Source organism: Pteropus alecto, unplaced genomic scaffold (assembly GCF_000325575.1).
Source record: "Pteropus alecto unplaced genomic scaffold, ASM32557v1 scaffold5, whole genome shotgun sequence".
Lineage (NCBI taxonomy): Eukaryota > Metazoa > Chordata > Mammalia > Chiroptera > Pteropodidae > Pteropus > Pteropus alecto.
In genome coordinates, this window is record NW_006441953.1 from 6,018,265 (window position 1) to 6,035,874 (window position 17,610).

Genomic DNA, 17,610 nt, shown 5'->3' on the forward strand with positions numbered 1-17,610 from the left:
GGGCACTGGGCTTGCCCCCCGGGCCCGCGCCGTGGCCCGTGCTGGGCAACCTCGGCCCTATGCTGCTGCCGCCCTTCCTCCGCAGGAGGGGATGGTTGCGCACCCGGGCGAGGGCCGCAGGCACGGACCCCTTCTCCATAGGCTCACACGTACTCCTGGCCGAAATGGCCAGCGTGTACGGCAACATCTACAGCTTCTTCATCGGCCACCACCTGGTGGTGGTCCTCAACGACTACCACAGCGTGCGCGAGGCGCTGGTGCAGCAGGCCGAGGTCTTCAGCGACCGCCCGCGGGTGCCGATCGTCTCCCTCCTGACCAGGGAGAAGGGTGAGCTGGGCCACGGCCCAGGAGCCAGGGGGAGGGGGCGTCACGGGCTGTGTGAACGCGCGAGGGTGAGGGGCTGTGCCCCCTCCAGCGGCACGCACCCCGCAGCCGGGCGCAGGAGGATGGTAGCGGAGGCGTCTTTAAGATGCCATCGAACTGTAATGGATGACTGACTCGTTCATCTTCCAAGATAGGAAGTTAGAAACCCACCGGGAAGTTGACGATGGTTAATGGGAGGGAAGACGGTAAAACCGGGTTGATCTCTCCAGGGATTTCTTCTTCCCAGAACGAAGCCTTACTCTTCAGGGAGGGATATCCTTTTGACTTTCTGAGTTTTGCATGCAAAAGTTTTAAGAAGATACTTATTTTCCCATAAGATAGCCCAGGAAACATGAGGAGCCTGCTGAGAAACTTAATACACAGGGTTTGTAGCTTCTGTGATTCCTGCCTAAGGGAGTCTAAGAGCTATTTTCCAGGTTAGGAAATATGTCATAACATTTACTGTTATCCTAACTCACTCCATCCATCCATCCATCCATCTCCCTTTGTTCAATATATTCTAAAGGTACCACTGAAAACTAATGTCACAGTTCATACCTCACCCTTTTCATGCTTCACACATGCCGCTCCTTCTACCTGGAATTCACTTCTGATCTCATGGCTGCCTGGAAACTCCTGCCTGCTTTTCTTTTCTCTTTCTTTTTAAAAATTCTGGTGAAATACACATAACATAAAATGTATCATCTTAATCATTTTAAAGTGTACAGTTCTGTGACATTAGGTCATTCACACTGTTGTAAAGTCATCACTGTCATGCCCAGAACTCTTTTTGTCTTGCATAACAAGTGGCCCTTTTAGCAGTGGCATTGGGGAAAAAGAGGTTTAAAAAGGAATTTTTCAATACATATAATAAAATTCAAAGAACACAAGAAAAGAGAGTTTTCCCCAACTTCTATTATATAAAAGTAACCATGATCAACCATTTCTTATGCATTCTAAGGATTTTCTATAAACATATAAACATTTTTGTGTGTGTGTGTGTGCATACACACGTGGTTATGCTTGTGGTGAATTAAAGATGGCCACAAATTCTTGTCCACTCTTCTTGTGGAATAGTGAAATCAATTTCCCCCTACCTGAATCTGGGAGGGCCCTGTAACTGGCTTTGGCCTGTAGAACGCAAAAGTGACGTTTAAGATCTGCTTTCATCCACTTAGAACCCAGTTGCCATGCTGTGAGAATCCCAACCAATATGAAAAGGCCACATTAAAAGAACCACATTAAAGGTGCTTCAATCAACAGTCCCAGCTGGGCTCCCAGGTGACAGCCAGTGCCAATTGTCAGGCAAAGTGAAGCCACCAGATGGCTGGAGCCCCACAATGCCCATGTGGAACACAAGCACCCAGCTGAGCCCAATCAACCACAGCATTTTAATACTTGTTTGAACTACTCACTTTCCAGGTGATGAGTTATGTAGTGATACACTAAACAAAGAATTACTTTAAAAAAAATATTACACGTTGTTCTTACTTTATTTACTTTCTTGGATATCTTCCAATAAGGCTGTCTAATATTCCATTACATGGATGGTACTAAATTTATTTAACCAGTGTTCTTCCAATGGACATTTTGGGGTTTTCCTACTTTCTGCTGTTCAAAACAGTGACATAAAAAATTCCATGTACATAATGCTCCAGACATGTAAAAGCATATGTGTAGTCTAAAATAAACCCCTCATTTTCTAGAGCTACGCTATTTGCTGTCTAAAACCATAAACTACACTCACTTTCTCAATCTTACTATCTATATTTAGCTAGTGGACAGCCTGGAGAACATTTCTGTTACTGCAGAAATTTTTATATAGTGCTGGTCTAGAGCAGGGGTCAGGCAAATTTTCTGAAGAGGGCTAAATGGTATTTTAGGCTCATGGGCCATATAGTCTCTGTGAGAAATACTATGCAATTGTAATGGAAAAGAAGACACTCTGATTCTGGTAGATGTGTGTTGGGAGAAAGAATTGAGAAAATTTTCTGTAGCTGGTGAAGATGATTGACAAGAAGGGACAGAGGAATAACCATATGCCACAGAGGAAATGCTTATGGACTTAACTGAATAGAGAACAAATCATCTGAATAGGAAATTTTCAATAGTTGAGGAATTTTTTTAATGGAACTTTTTCAAGAGTGAAGAATAAAAAGGGAATAATGTGAGTTTATCTCAAGATGCCCATGAAAGGATGATCGGGCAGATGAGTTCAAAGTAGAATTCACAGGTCAAGAAATTCATAGCATGATCAGCGTGAAGAAGGCCACTGGAGCTAAAGTCTGAGCTGTTCACTGAGCAAGACATGAGGAGTGTCCCAGCCATCTTTGGCTAAAGGTTTCCAATGGTAAAATTGTAAAATGGTAAGTTTTCCAGAAACAAGATGTAGACTATTAGAAAAAAATATATATTCAGAATTGGGAGTCAATAACATTATTAAATATTTATTATAAGATAGTTTTAAATAATTTCGCTGCTAAAGATTAGCAGAGAAGGGAATGATTCATAGTGTTCTTTATAAGCCCATAAAACCTATAGTAAGCTAAATAGGCCATCATTAGATGTTCTACATTAGCTATACTCATCACATTCATTAATTCATATGATTCTCTTCCTGAGCTCAAACAGAAAATAAAGTTAAAAAGTCAGAGTCAAGGGTACCAAAGGAGTGCTTTACTCTAAATGTGGCCTATTTCTTCTAAAAGATTTATGCACATCTATTTTTTTCCACTCTTTAATTCTGCCCCCCGCCCCCCGCACCGCCCCCTTCCACCCTGACCTACGGATGTTGCTGTCTCTCCTTAAGAACTGGATCTCTGAAGGCCGAGTATCTCCTCCCACACACGCCCGGAGCACACCAGGGGCCTAGCGCACCCTGGGTCCTGGGGCGTGGCTCCACCTGGGGTGAGCACCCAGGACCTTCTGCTTGTAAAGCAGATGTGCTAACCACTACACAATGGAGCCATCCCTGCACATCTATTTTTATTATAAAATATTTCAAATACAAAGTTCAGAGAGCAATATAAACTCATTTATCCACCACTCAGATTTGCTTCAGATTCATAACAATGCATAGCTTTATTTGGTATGTATTTGAAAAACTTACATATGTCCTATATTTAAAATATCATTCTATTTCTAGCTTTGTTGTTTGATTTATCTATTTCCCTGTTGATAGAAATAAGATCATTTCTAATTTTGAGAGATGGCTAGAGACTTGGAGCAAGAGTCCAAGCAAATTGCAAAGCTATAAAAATGGAAGGCAGAAGGAAATTTAGAAGTTTAAACAGTACAGAATAGGTCAGTCAGTATCGACTATCTTGAAGGAGAACAAGATGCAAAATAAAGTTAGGAACTGAAGATAGAAATGAAATTTCATCCAGGGAATCTGACAATGAATGAGAAAACAAGATAAACAAATCTTGTAGTAAATACAGTAAAATAGCTATTTAAAATAGTTACGCACTCACATCAAGCGGACCTGGATTCTAAGAGGAACACTTCTGTGACGCTGTGGAGGGAAAAGGCAAATACAGTCACTGGATAGCACTTTCTCTGCTTCAGGAATGAAAACATGTATATGTGATCAATGTAGAACTACATCAAATTTAATGTATTTTATGTATTTTTATTATAGTAATATATGTTTATTATTGTAAAACATAAAACATGGAAAGGGAAAAGAATTCTTTTCAGTTCATTTCAAAAAGAGTTGAAAATCATCTGTGATCAATTTTTAGATAAGCCATTATTGACATTTACATATTATCACCTTTGTCTTAGGCTGTTTAGGCTGATGTAACAGTACCATGAGCTGGGGGCCTTATAAACAACAGAAGTTTATTTCTCACTGTTTTGGAGGCTGGGAAATCCAAGAGCAAGGCAGAAGCAAATTTGGTGTCTGGTGAGGACCCACTTCCTGGTTCACAGACAGCTGTCTGTAACCTCACATGGTGGTAGGGGGTGAGGAAGATCTCTGAAGCCCCTTTTATAGGGGCACTAATCCTATTCATAAAGGCTCCACCTTAATGACCTAATCTCCTAAAAGTCTCACCTCCAAATACCATCATCACATTGGGTATTAGGATGTAACAAATTTTGAAAGGACACAAACACTTAGCCTGTGGCAAACTAGTATTTTTTATGTACATATTTTTTTAAAATGGTTTAACTTCCTTAAAATGAAATAATTCTTCACATTCTTTAAAATTGTCTTTACCACTTAAAGTATCATGAATATATTTCCATATTATTAAATATTCTATTGCAAAGTTTTTAAGAGCTATACAGTATTCCTTTGTGGGAATATATTATAGTCATTTCAGCCTATCCTTTATTTGGTTTGAGATGGACTTTTTACCATCTAAACCTCTGGCAAGAGCACTGCTTTCCTTCTGGTGGTGAAAATGGGAGAATAAACATCTCAAGATAGCCTCATTCTTGGAAAAGTTGGTCTGCAGTAGGAAAGAAGTCTGGCAGAAAGAACTAAAAAATAGGTGCAAGAAAGAGTTCTGAGGCATTTAGTGTTCTCTGAGGCACTACACCCAGCCCTTCCTCTCTTTTGGTTCAAGCAGCTTAGTTGGCCTTTCTGCTAATCTAGATCAAGGGTATGTTTTTGTTATTCCCAACCAAAAGATTCCTAATTCTTGCTTTGGAGCTGTTTTTGTTTTCAGTGTCATAATCCTTGAGATGAAGATTTTGCTAAGAATGGAGAAGTCACTAACTGCAGGATATGCCAGAACCTCTTCCAAACACTTCTGATACCCTAATCCATTCTGGCTGCATGTCATGGAGTCATGGGCGTTTTGTAAAGTTTGGAACACTAAGGCCATTAATTTTTTCCATGTCTCTTATCCCTGGCATTCTTAGGCACTGTCTCTTTGGTCACCTCTTTTATCTTACCCTTCATTCCTGTCAGCTCATCATCAAAAACCCCAATGCTCAAATAGTAGCCTCTTCTGAGAAGCTTTCTTCCACTTTCTTGCCTTATCTAAACCTGATTTTCCCCTGAAGATAATTTAGCCCTTCCTGAAACACCTTCTTCAATCTTGCTGAAGTTATTTATTTTTCTAAGAGGTGCTTTCTTACACATCCTCATTTACAAATTACGTATCAACTCAGATGTCCTCTCTTCTGAGAAGCACTGCCTTCCCTCAGCTGGCATGGTGGTCCTTCCTCTGTCTACACTGCAACTTCAATGCACTTAAAACATACAACATTCAATACAATACATTCTAAAAAGGCAACTTCAGTACAACCTAACATACAATAGTGTGTCAGGGTAGTTGGTTTACCTAGTTCCTCACAAGACTGTAAGAAGCATCTTGAAAACAGACTGTGTCTTTTAAATCTATGTGCCCTTAGTATCTGGCACAGAGGAGACTCTAAATAAATATTAGGAAAATTGATAGGAAAGGGGCATTTTGCTAGATAAAATGTTTCTAAAATATATGTGTAGTTTAAAAAGTGGTGAATAGATGATACAAATGGAGGCTCTACCAAAGGAAAAATAAAGTTCCTTGAGTAAGAAGACAAAGCAGAGATGTCATATATGATATCTTCATGAGACCGTAGTTAAAATTAGTATCAAATCCTGAAGTTAGAGAGACTGCATCTTTCCAAGAAAAGAAAAGGAAGCCCAGCAACAGTCTTAGAATGCTGAATACAGCAAAAGACTTGGCCATGGTTAAAAACAGGAAGAGGAACTAAGCTGCAGTGGCCTAGGAAGTAGTTTTTGGAGCTTTATTAAACAAAGGGAGAGTTCTGTTTTGGGGAATAGTTGAGACATTTCCATTCCATCTTTGTCTCGACAATCACATGCCAAACAGGAGGAGCTTTTAAGAGAAGCACCTACTCCACCCGGGATGAACTGTGTCTGCAGTCCTGCACCACAATCTGAAGACATAAAGTGAACCTGGAATTGGCAAATGACTTCACGGAGTAGAAGATGACCACCTTTAAGTGTCTACAGAGGAGGGTACTAGCGGGGTATGAGACGTTTACCCTGAAGAACCCCCAAAAGGCTCAAGATTTGGGGGTATAAAAGTGAGGGAGTGGGCTGAAAACAGCGATTATTTAAAATGCATATAAAGTATAGTTAGACCAGTTCCTTATCACCACACTTGCAGAGAATTAAAAGTAAATGCTCTGGAGAGCCTTGGGCTTTAGTGACCTCTTGGCCAGCCAGGGATGTAGAATTTGGGGAACAGGGGAGAAGGATATGGCCTCGTACCATGCAGAATAAAAAGTTGCCTCTAGATAAAAGGAGGACTCTTAAAGAGTTTCACTGAGTGAATTAGACAACACTCAACAAATCTGGCCACCAGCAAAAGAAAACAAGGAAATTTGCCTGTCTTGGCCTGGACACTGGCAGAGAAAATGTTCTCCCCCCCACTGCTAATCTCTGTTGCAACTACTCTGCCATTTTAGTGCAAAAGCAGCTGTAGACTATATATAAATGAATTATAGTAGTTCATTAACTGGCTGTGTTCTAGTTAAACCTTTTTTATAGACCTTGAAATTTGAATTTTATGATTTTCACATACCACAAAATATTTTTTAATTTTTTCCAACCATATAAAAATTTAAAAGCTAGTCTTAGCTCTCTGGTAATACAAAAAGAGGCAGCAGGCTGGATTTTGCCTGTGGTCTATAGTTTGCTGACCAGTAAATTAGACTTCAAGTAAGCTTGTTAAAAACAAGGGTCAGCATTCACCCTGTTTCAATGCGAAAGAAGCAAAAAAGGAAGGGGAAGAAAAGAATAGCAACAGGACAAATAGAAAGTTCAAAATAATATGTTAGAAATAGCATTTACATTGAATGTAAACAGACTAAACTTACTAGCTAAAAGATTACCAGAATGGATGTTTTAAAAAAATCCAAATATATGTTATTTTAAAAGAGACATACCCTCCCGGCCATAAAGAGGCATACCCCAAACATAAGGGTGCATTCAAATTCAAAGTAAAAATAAGGAAAATGTTATACCAAGAAAATAACTTTGTTTAAAAATCTGTTGTATTTTTGACAAAATATACTTTGAGTCAGACTTCATTGTTAAGAATAAGGAGGGCATTGCATGATGGTAAAAGGACGTCGTTTCTGTTTAACAAGGAAGGTATAATGCTAAACTTGAATGTACCTAACAACGTTGTATATAAGTACCTAACAACATAGATACACAGGTATAGCTATAAGTATGGCTATATTTACATGTAGCAAAAACCTACAGAAGGGCACAAAGAAATTGACAAGTGCCCCATTATAGCAAACTATATTGAACCTAAGAGTTTGAAGAGTGTAGAAAGCAGGCAGATAAAAATTTGGTAAATATACAAAAGGTTAGATTCCAATAGTTATCAAGCTTTCACTGATGGACATATAGAGAACTCTATACCCCAAATACCCAATGATTCCTTGGATAAGAATTATTTTTTATTTGGAAGTTTTATCAAAGTTGATAACACACTGGGCTAAAAAGCAAGATCATCAAAGTTAAAAATCAGTATGAAACAAATTGGGACAAAAGAGAATTATAATAGAAAAAAAAATTTTTTTTAACTCTAATGAAAATACTTGCAAACGATACTCGTGGAGTGCCACTAAAGCAGTACCCAGAGGCAACTGCAGAGCCTTAACTCACTTATTAGCATAAGGGTCTGAAAATTAATGAATTAGAAGACCAATTTTATATATCCAAAAAAGAACAAAAAAATATACTAAAAGGGAAAAAGAGGAACATGTCATTATAATTTTAGACAAATTCTTCCAAAGGAAAAAGTATACCCTGGCTCATTTTAGGAGGCCAATATATCCAGACAATGACATTATGAGAAAGGAAATTTATAGGCCATTTTCATTTATGAATATGAATTTTTAAAAAGACAGCATATTAGGAAACCAAGTTCAACAATGTATTTTAAAAGCATAAAACAACAAAACCAAAGTTGGATTTATTCTTGGATTACAGGCAAGCCCAATTGTCATAAAGACAATTTTTAAATTAATCTATAAATTAAATCCAATCAAAATCCCAAAGGTGCTTTTTTTAAAAATAGAACTTGACACGATGATTAAACGTGTTATAAAAAATTAAAGAGCCAAGGATAATCAAAAACCATTTTGAAAAAGAGCAAAGTTGGGGGGTGAGGACTTCCCTATTAGGTGTTAAGATTTATGATAGTTTCTATGTATCTTATTATAAAGTACCGGTAATTACTTTTACTGTTCTTGGTCCCGATGCCTGGCAAATAGTAGGCGTTCAGAAGTATTTGTTAAGTGAATGAAGCATGTTCTTGAAGGCAGCAGAAATGCAGTAGATTAAAAATGGGGAAGGAGGAAAACTGGCTGAAACAATGAAGCACACACCATGGAAGATAGGAGGAAGAACTAGGTGGCAGGAAACAAGGATTATCTGAGAACAATTCTGTTGCAGTTCTGTTGGATCTGATGCATAATGTAAGGGAGAGTCAAATAAGATGTAGCTGTGGACAACCTGGAGTTCAGATGTTTTTAAATTAGGGCTCTTGGCAACAACAGACATTTTAGATTACCTGCCAGTTATTTGATTCCAAAGTTTGATGGCCAGTGTTCCAAGCCAGTTGGGCTCATATTTATTCAGCTCATATTTAACAAGCTCATCCTTTGTAAGGCGCACTATGCCAGAAGCTGGGATTTTAATGATGAGACAATCAGATCTTATCCCTGCCCTCATGTGGTATCCAGCCTGGAATTTTTTCTAAGCTTGGATTCACTCTTATGAAAATAAGATTTTGAAATTTACACAAACCCTAGAAATTGAAACTCATTGCTTTTTGTTTCACCAGGGGTTAGTATCTATAATAATCTTTATAGCTAATTTTCCTAATCAAATTGCATATGATTTTTGTTATTAGAAACATATACTATCTTATATTTTGCTAATCATTCTTCTTGGCTGTTGATCTTTATCTGTATATGAACTTTGTATAAGTGACTTGAGAAATACAGAATACACCTCTTGGTAAGTCCTGGTCAGCATTATCAGTTATTGCTCTCTCTCACCTTTTCTTGGTGTTCTTTTGCAGGGATTGTATTTGCACCTTATGGTCCAGTCTGGAAACAACAGAGGAAGTTCTCTCATTCAATTCTTCGTCATTTTGGCTTAGGAAAGCTTAGCTTGGAGCCCAAGATTATTGAGGAGTTCAAATACGTGAAAGAGGAAATGCAAAAGCATGGAGAAGGCCCCTTCAACCCTTTCCCCATCATCAACAACGCTGTCGCGAACATCATTTGCTCCTTGAGCTTGGGCCAGCGCTTTGATTACACCAACAGCGAGTTTAAGAAAATACTTAATTTTATGTCACGAGGGTTAGAAGTCTCTCTGAACAGCCAACTCCAGCTGATTAACATATGCTCCTGGTTTTATTACCTTCCCTTTGGACCGTTTAAGGAATTGAGACAGATTGAAAAGGATATTACCACTTTCCTTAAAAAAATCATCAGAGACCATCGAGAATCTCTGGATGCTGAGAACCCTCAGGATTTCATTGACATGTACCTTCTCCATGTGGATGAAGAGAAGAAAAACAATAGCAACAGTAGTTTTAATGACAATTACCTGTTTTATATCATTGGGGATCTCTTCATTGCTGGGACTGATACCACAACTAACTCTTTGCTTTGGTGCCTTCTGTATATGTCACTGAACCCTGGCATACAAGGTAATTAATAGATCTTTCCCTTATTCATGGCAAAACCAGGTTATTTAAATTAGGGTCGGCAACCTTGCCGACCCTCTGGCTCCTAGCACTAAGCACTGTCTTCAGGCTGGAAGACAAAGTGGAAATACTTGCAACTCATAGGGAGTTGATATGGTATTAACAGTGAAAATCCAAGTTTCTGGACACTCATATTTGCTTGCCCCTGATTTAACCCATTTCCCCTTTGCCCTGAGAATACTCGCTGGCGGCGCTTTGCAGCTGCAGTGTTTACCCCGAGATAACTTTCATATTAGTCCTAACCTTACTTCCAAAGTCTTCCACGAACTATCTTGCTTTTATTATTACTTTCGCATCAATCTAGTACATCAATAGTCTTTGGAAACAAATGACATCCTTCTGTTTATAGCACTCTGTTTTTAGTAGTGGTATTTTCATTTACAAAATATAGTAATTCTCGATTGCTGAAAATATCACCTAGAAAATGTAGCATTCCTATGCATGATGTTAAATTAATGCTGGTAGCAAGCTGCACTTTTTTTAAAAAAAAAAAAAAAACCAAAACAAGAAAAGAGTCAAATCTCTACAGGTCTGATTCTGTGCGGAATCTGTGATGGAGAAGAAACTTTAGAGAATAACAATTTAGAGCCGAAGGGAATCATAATGATCATCTGAACCCATTCGTCTTGATTTGAACATAGAGAACAGCGGCCCAAAGAAGTTATATAACTTTCACAAGGTCATACAGCTAGTTCTATCACGTCAATACCAATTGGAAGCGAGTGTTAGTGGCAGTTCAATGTCAGTTGAGTTCATGTCAGAAGAATACAGGGAAGAATAGTGTGTTACTTTTCTATTGCTCATATGACAAATAATCGCAAACTTACCACAAACTTGTGACTTAGACAACACAAATTTGTTATCTTATAGTTCTCTATATTAGAAATCGAACACATCTCAATGGGCTAAAATCAAGATGTTGGCAGAGCTGCGGTCCTTGCAGGACCTCGAGGAGAATCCATTTCCAGCTTCCTTGGTTCATGGTCCTCTTCCTCCATCTTTGAAGCCAGAAATGTGCCATCTCTCTGACCATTATTCCACTGTCATGTTTCCCTCTGACTCTAAAGTCAACAGGGGGAAGTTCTTAAATTTTAAACCCGTTAGATTGGGCACACCCAGAGAATCCAGAATAACCTCCGCATCTGAAGGTCCTTAATTTAATCCCATCTGGGAAGTCTCTTTTGCCCAATAAGATAATATACTCACAGGTTGTAGAGGATTATGTTGTAGACATCTTTGAGGGGCTATTTTTTTGCCTGTGGTGTATAGATTATGCCTGCCTGGATTGCTGAGTAACAAATTATCCCAAACTTTAACCACTTAAAACAACCACCATTTATCATCTCACACAGTTTCTGAGGATCAGGAATCCAGGAGTGGCTGAGCTCCTGGGAGAACTTCTCCCAGTTGCATTGAGAGTTGGAGGGAAATGCAACAGTGGAGAATGATCAGAGATGCAGCAGTCCTGGTTTAGGATTCCTTATGAGGTTGTAGTCCGATTTGACTGGGGCTGCAGTGGTCTGTTAACTTGACTGGACTGAAGGATCTACTTCCAGGATGGCTCATCCACTGGACCATTGGCTGCAGGCCTTATCACTTAGAACTTTCCATAGGGCTGCCTGACTTGCCAGCTGCCATCCCCCCAAAAGTGAGTGACCCAAGAGAGAGAGTGAAGGGCCAAGAAAGGAGCCACAGTGTCTTTTAGAACCTAAACTCAGAACCGACATGCCAACACTTCTTCCTATTCTCCTGGTCACACAGACTAACTTGGTACAGAGTGGGAGGGGACTGCATAAGAATGAGAAAACCAAGAGGCAGGGGTCATTGAGGGTCGTGTTGGGCTACCACACATTGTCACATATAAAAGGTTAGAGAGTCAGTCTATTGTTCACATGAGAGAATGATTCAGAGTGCTCCCGAATACACGGTGCTTTCTCTTTTGCCCCTCTATCTGTTCTGTTATCCTCCTTCAAAGTCACAGGGTGGCCCAGGGGCCCTGGGACTAGCTGCCTCGACTTGGGAGATCTGACCAATGCTTCCCTTCCCTGAGGCCAAGTCAGGCCTGGACTGCCATCTTACCAGATGTGTGTGCAAGGTGATGGAAAGTAAGCATAGGGCAGTCTCAACTCACTCCTGGCTTATCTTCTGGCTTATTCTTTCCTTTCATATAGAAAAGGTTTACGAAGAAATCGAAAGGGTCATTGGTGCCGACCGAGCCCCTTCCCTCACTGACAAGGCCCAGATGCCCTACACAGAAGCCACCATCATGGAGGTGCAGAGGCTGACTGTGGTGGTGCCACTCTCCATTCCTCACATGACCTCGGAGAAAACGGGCAAGTCTAGGGTCTTCCTCCTTTGAATGCCCTGGAGGGAAGCACAGCCCCTTAATCCATAGGCATTCAGGTGTGGGTATGGTGGCCATCACCTAGCATGATCCTTCTGATGGTTTAGCATTGTGTCACGGGCAGTAAAATGTCCAGGGAATGCTTTAGCCCACGGTTGACCGTTACTTCTTGTACTAGCATTCCAGCACAGTTTGCTTCATAAATAGCTCTCTAGCCTTAAGAGCATGCATCCTTACACTGGTCAAATGAATTATGCCGCCATTTAGGGTGGCTGCATTGGCAAAAGACATTCCAGAATTAACAAAGGAACCTCTCAGTCCTCCTCTTAGAGATCAGAAGAGCTAGTCTAAATGGGGAAATAAGGATTTTAACTGGGAATTATCCTACTTCAATTCATACAATTCTGCAACTGAAGTATAAATATTAAAGAATTAGAAGAGGCCATCCGATTCTAAGGATACCTGTTTCGACCTCTTACTTACGGTGAAATGTGTCTATTTGGTCATATCGTTGACATATAAGCACTCAGACTCTCTATACACATCCCTCACAACAAGGAATTTACCTCCTCTGGAGACAGCTCACGATGTAATGGTCTGAAATCTAGCTATGAGACAGTTGTAGTAAGCAATCACTTTGAAGTGACGTCGAATCACCTAACAGTTTCTTTGGTGCATAGTAGATACGCTGAATGTGCAGTATCTTTTGGGCATTGTTTAAAGTGCATATGAATTCATCAGCTGGTTGAGAGGCAGTCCTAACTTCCATGTACATTACTTAAGCTTACCTTCCTCATATTATTGTGTGGACATAAAAGACTCTAAACTGTAAAGTTTCATGGAAGTATTAGGAATTTATATTCTTTGCAAAGTTTACCTGGAATGTCCTGTGATTTCTGTTTTGGCATTTTCTCTTAATTGAAATGTTTTCGTGGTTTGATTTAATTCATTAACTCAACATCAGTTGGAGCAACTCCTGTGCCCCGTCTCAGGCTGGGTCCAGGGGCGGTATGAAAACAAGGATGCCAATTGATAAGGTCTTGCCCCGGCCATCAAGTACCTCAAAGTTTAGTCTCAGGAAATTAAGAAGCTAGGTACGTAACTAGACGTTTTTCAGATAGCGATGTTTACAGAGAACTATTAGTAAAAGCACGCTGAATGACACTATTTTTGTTTGTTTGTTTGTTTAGTGCTCCTCGGGTACACTATTCCTAAAGGCACAATAATATTACCCAACTTGTGGTCCTTGCACAGAGACCCAGCCATTTGGGAGAAACCTGATGATTTCTACCCTAATCGATTTCTGGATGATCAAGGACAACTTATTAAAAAAGAAACATTTATTCCTTTTGGGATAGGTCAGTGCAACTTTTATTTTCTTAATCACATAATTAAAAATGAAATAAAACCAGAAGCATCTTGTATTATCTCATGATATTGTTTTAAAAATGTTTCTTTCTTGGCAAGCTAATATAAGAGATAAGATAATGCATCTCCATTATGTTCATTTCCTATGTTAAAAACAAAATGAAAGCAATTGATTTTAAATCTTTAAATATGACTAGAAATCTTCCTTTCTGAACTGTTGGGTGATTATATGAGTCCCAGGGAACTGCTGGAGTTAAGAGCAACTTTTGACCTGCTGCTAAGCGGGGGGCGGAGGGAGGGGGGTTCTCCATTCTCAGCAGTCCCTCTTTTAGGTTCCTAGATTAGGACATGTAGGATTCTTTCTATACAAAAGGAATGTTCCAGGGATTTTTATGTGATTTATTTTCTCCCTAATCTTCCAAATGAGAGTGCAGGAAAGAGATGAGTAGGTAGACAAGTAGGTGGAGACAAGGTAGCCGTCATGTTGGATCTGTTTCTAGTTCCTGTCTAGGATGAGGATGTTTTTATGAGTAGGAGTTAAAATGTTGGATATGGTATGTAAAAATTCTGATCATATATTGTAGGAGGGCATATGGTATTTGTATTTTAAATCTATATCTGTATTTAAAACACTCAATTTAGATTTTTCATATAACTATGTCCTTTTTGAGAGAGGAAAGAGATGGTATTATGCTGCTTACTTTTTTTCTGATCTCATTTTCAGGAAAGCGGGTGTGTATGGGAGAGCAGCTGGCAAAAATGGAATTATTTCTGATGTTTGTGAGCCTAATGCAGAATTTCACATTTGCTTTACCTAAGGATTCTAAGAAGCCCATCCTGACTGGAAAATATGGTCTCACTTTAGCCCCACACCCATTTAACCTAATCATTTCAAAGAGATAAAGAACATCTTCAAGAAGAGATGGTGAACAGAGAGTAAATACATGTCCTTCTAAACAGATTTTACCTTTGGCAGTTGACAAAAGATCCAGGCTAGGCTGAGATTAGAGAGAAACCAGAAAGAGGGTAGAGAATACAGGAGCTTTCACTCTGGAGGATTCCTCAGCAGGATACATCAGCCATTTCAGTAATGCATGTCTGTGACTCAGGGGATGGGAGCCAAGTACTAGATTGGAAAGCTGGAGATCTGGATTTTCTTCCTATGCTTCTGCCAAAGAGCATTTCATCTCATTTCATTTCATTTCATCTCAGTGCCTTAGTCATTTTATATGTAAAAAAAACTTGGGTGATAAAACTTGCCTTTTATCTCTCAGCACTAACCAAGGTCAAATGTCCCATATCTTTCTGACATATAAATCATCAAAAACACTTTCATTCTGGAGAACGAACTCAGGAGCAGAAGGAAGACCTACCCGTTAAAGACTTGTGACAACATGAAGATGGTGTTCTGATTTAAATACTGTGTCCGAGAAGGATGTGAGTTTAGGCCGAGAGCTTTCCTTGACACAGACCCTATTTCAGTTTTGTGGAGCATATTTTGTTATTGTTAATCTTTTTATTTGTGATTTTAGTTTTTACTTTTTGAAGACATAGGAGAAAGTGGACTCTGGTCTAGTATGTTGAGGAAAGGTTATTGTCTGAATTGACATGTCTACATTCTATTTCAAGTACAAAAACAGTGAGCTTAGCTGAAGAAGTGGCTTCGTGGCAGAATTAAAAAAAAAGAGTTAACTTGCAAAGATACAGCTCTGCCTTTTGACTTGAGCCCTGAATAGTGAGCTCAGGAATTTTGATACTGGGATTCATCAGGAAAGGATTCATTCTGCACTTTCCTGTTCTCCTGGCCACCAGGCCTAATGCATCTCATCCGTGAATATTCTCAAAGACAGGAAGGCATTCTTATTAAGAGAATGAAATTGTTCCTTAATAAAGAAGGCCCTTCTAGAAAAACAGTTTTCAAGAACAGTGTAATGTCCTCTTTCAGGTGGCATTTGGAAATGTGTGAATAAAAATTTCTTTATCACCATGATGGGGGTGCTACTGGCCTTTCGCAGTTCTGAGGCCAGGATGCTAAATGTCTAAGCAATCCTGTACAAGGAAGAGTTGTCCTGCGCAGTAGTGCCAATATTTCTCCCAATGAGAACATACTCCAAAGAATGATTAGCCTTTTGCTTTATTATAGTATTCTTTAATTATATAGAAGTAATCATGATAATATGAACAACTATTTTTTGAGACTTTCCTTCGGCTAGCACCACATAATAATGCTTTACTCGTAGGTTTACATAATCCTTACAAAAAATCTGTGAAGAAGATGTCATTTTGTAGCTGATGAAACTGAGGCTTAGAAACATTAAGGCACCTAGTTAAAAGGTACTACTGTTCATTTCAAACCCACCAGTCTTTGTGACGGGACAGTTCTTTCTAAACCACTTCTCTGTACTGCTGCCACTTGATCCCATAGCAGTCTACCCCTCACATTTTCAATATGGATAAATAAAAGACAGGCTAATCTTTAGTGCCTTGAGGATTTTTGTTAATTTAGAAAAAACAAACAAAACAAAACTAAATGGCCAGGAACAAACTGAGTAAATGGAGCAACTGTTGTATGGATTTGAGATGACGCATGTGTGGATTACACTGCAGCTTAAGCAGGAAAGTTTGTTCCTGATCTGAAATTTCATATGCTTTTGAATTGTATTAATACTTGGCATTAGCAAGTTTATAATTCCTTAATTTTATATATGCTTAATTTCGACTTTTTCTAACAAAATAGTTTGTAGGTTACTTGAGGAAAAATAACTTCTGTGAAAAGTATGTTGAAATCAGTTGTTTATTAAACTCTTAAATATAATGCCTCAAACTGTAACACTTTAAAAACATCTATGTGATAAACATCTATATCACTGAAAGGACTGTTAATGCTTGCTTTATACACGTTAACATTTTACAATTTTATACTTTATGATGTTCGAAATGTAAAAATAATAGTATTTTGTAAGTCAGCCTAATATCTAATTTTTAGTCATCTTTAGCATAATTTTTATGCTTTTATTAAACATTCTATTTTAACTCTGATAGTGTCATGTCTGGTTTTTTGTTTCTTGTTTTATTTTAACTGCTAAACAAAATCTGTCTTACCAGATATCAAGTTAGGAAATGGAAGAGGGAATAGACCTCTGGAAAGGAGAGATGGCCACAGTATTATTTAAGCATTTACAGGTGGGTAATACTTTAAAAATATCTCCTCAGAGTAACTGTGAGAGCAAAGTTACTCTCAGGACTATATCACAGCCCAGTTTTCTCATTTGTCAAGTCAAAGACCAGCATTATTTGAGGGAGGGATGAATCTACACAAATTCCTGTGACAAACTATTATTTAAAATTTATTTTATTTTTTAAATTACAGTTGACATATAATATTAGTTTCAGGTATACAATATAGTGATTAGACATTTATATACCTTACGAATTGATGAACCCAATAAGTCTAGTACCCATTTGACACCACACATAGTTATTACCATATTATTGACTGTGTTCCCTATGCTGTACTTTACTTCCTTGTGACTATTTTTATAACTGACAATTTGTACTACTTAATCCCTTTCACATTTTTTGCCCATCTGGTGACTATCAATTTGTTCTCTGTATCTATGAGTTTGTTTCTGTTTTGTTTGTTTATTTTATTTTTTTAAATTCCTTATAAGTGAAATCATATAGTATTTGTCTTTCTCTGTCTGACTTATTTCACTTAACATAATACTTCTACCATCCATGTTGTTGCAAATGGAAAGATTTCATTCTTTTTTT

At 38.6% G+C, this 17,610-nt stretch overlaps 1 protein-coding gene across 1 annotated transcript in view; it reads left to right on the forward strand.

Annotated features, from left to right (window-relative positions):
• Window positions 1-15,506, forward strand: part of LOC102882745 (cytochrome P450 2U1) — a 15,774-nt gene extending 268 nt beyond the window's left edge. Inside the window, exons 1-5 of the mRNA XM_025051855.1 lie at window positions 1-327; window positions 9,432-10,067; window positions 12,296-12,457; window positions 13,659-13,826; window positions 14,561-15,506. The exon at window positions 1-327 is cut by the window's left edge and continues 268 nt beyond it. Of these exons, the coding sequence (XP_024907623.1) occupies window positions 1-327; window positions 9,432-10,067; window positions 12,296-12,457; window positions 13,659-13,826; window positions 14,561-14,739 (1,472 nt within the window). The 3' untranslated portion in view covers window positions 14,740-15,506. The remainder of the gene's footprint in view (window positions 328-9,431; window positions 10,068-12,295; window positions 12,458-13,658; window positions 13,827-14,560) is intronic.
• Window positions 15,507-17,610: the final 2,104 nt, after the last annotated feature.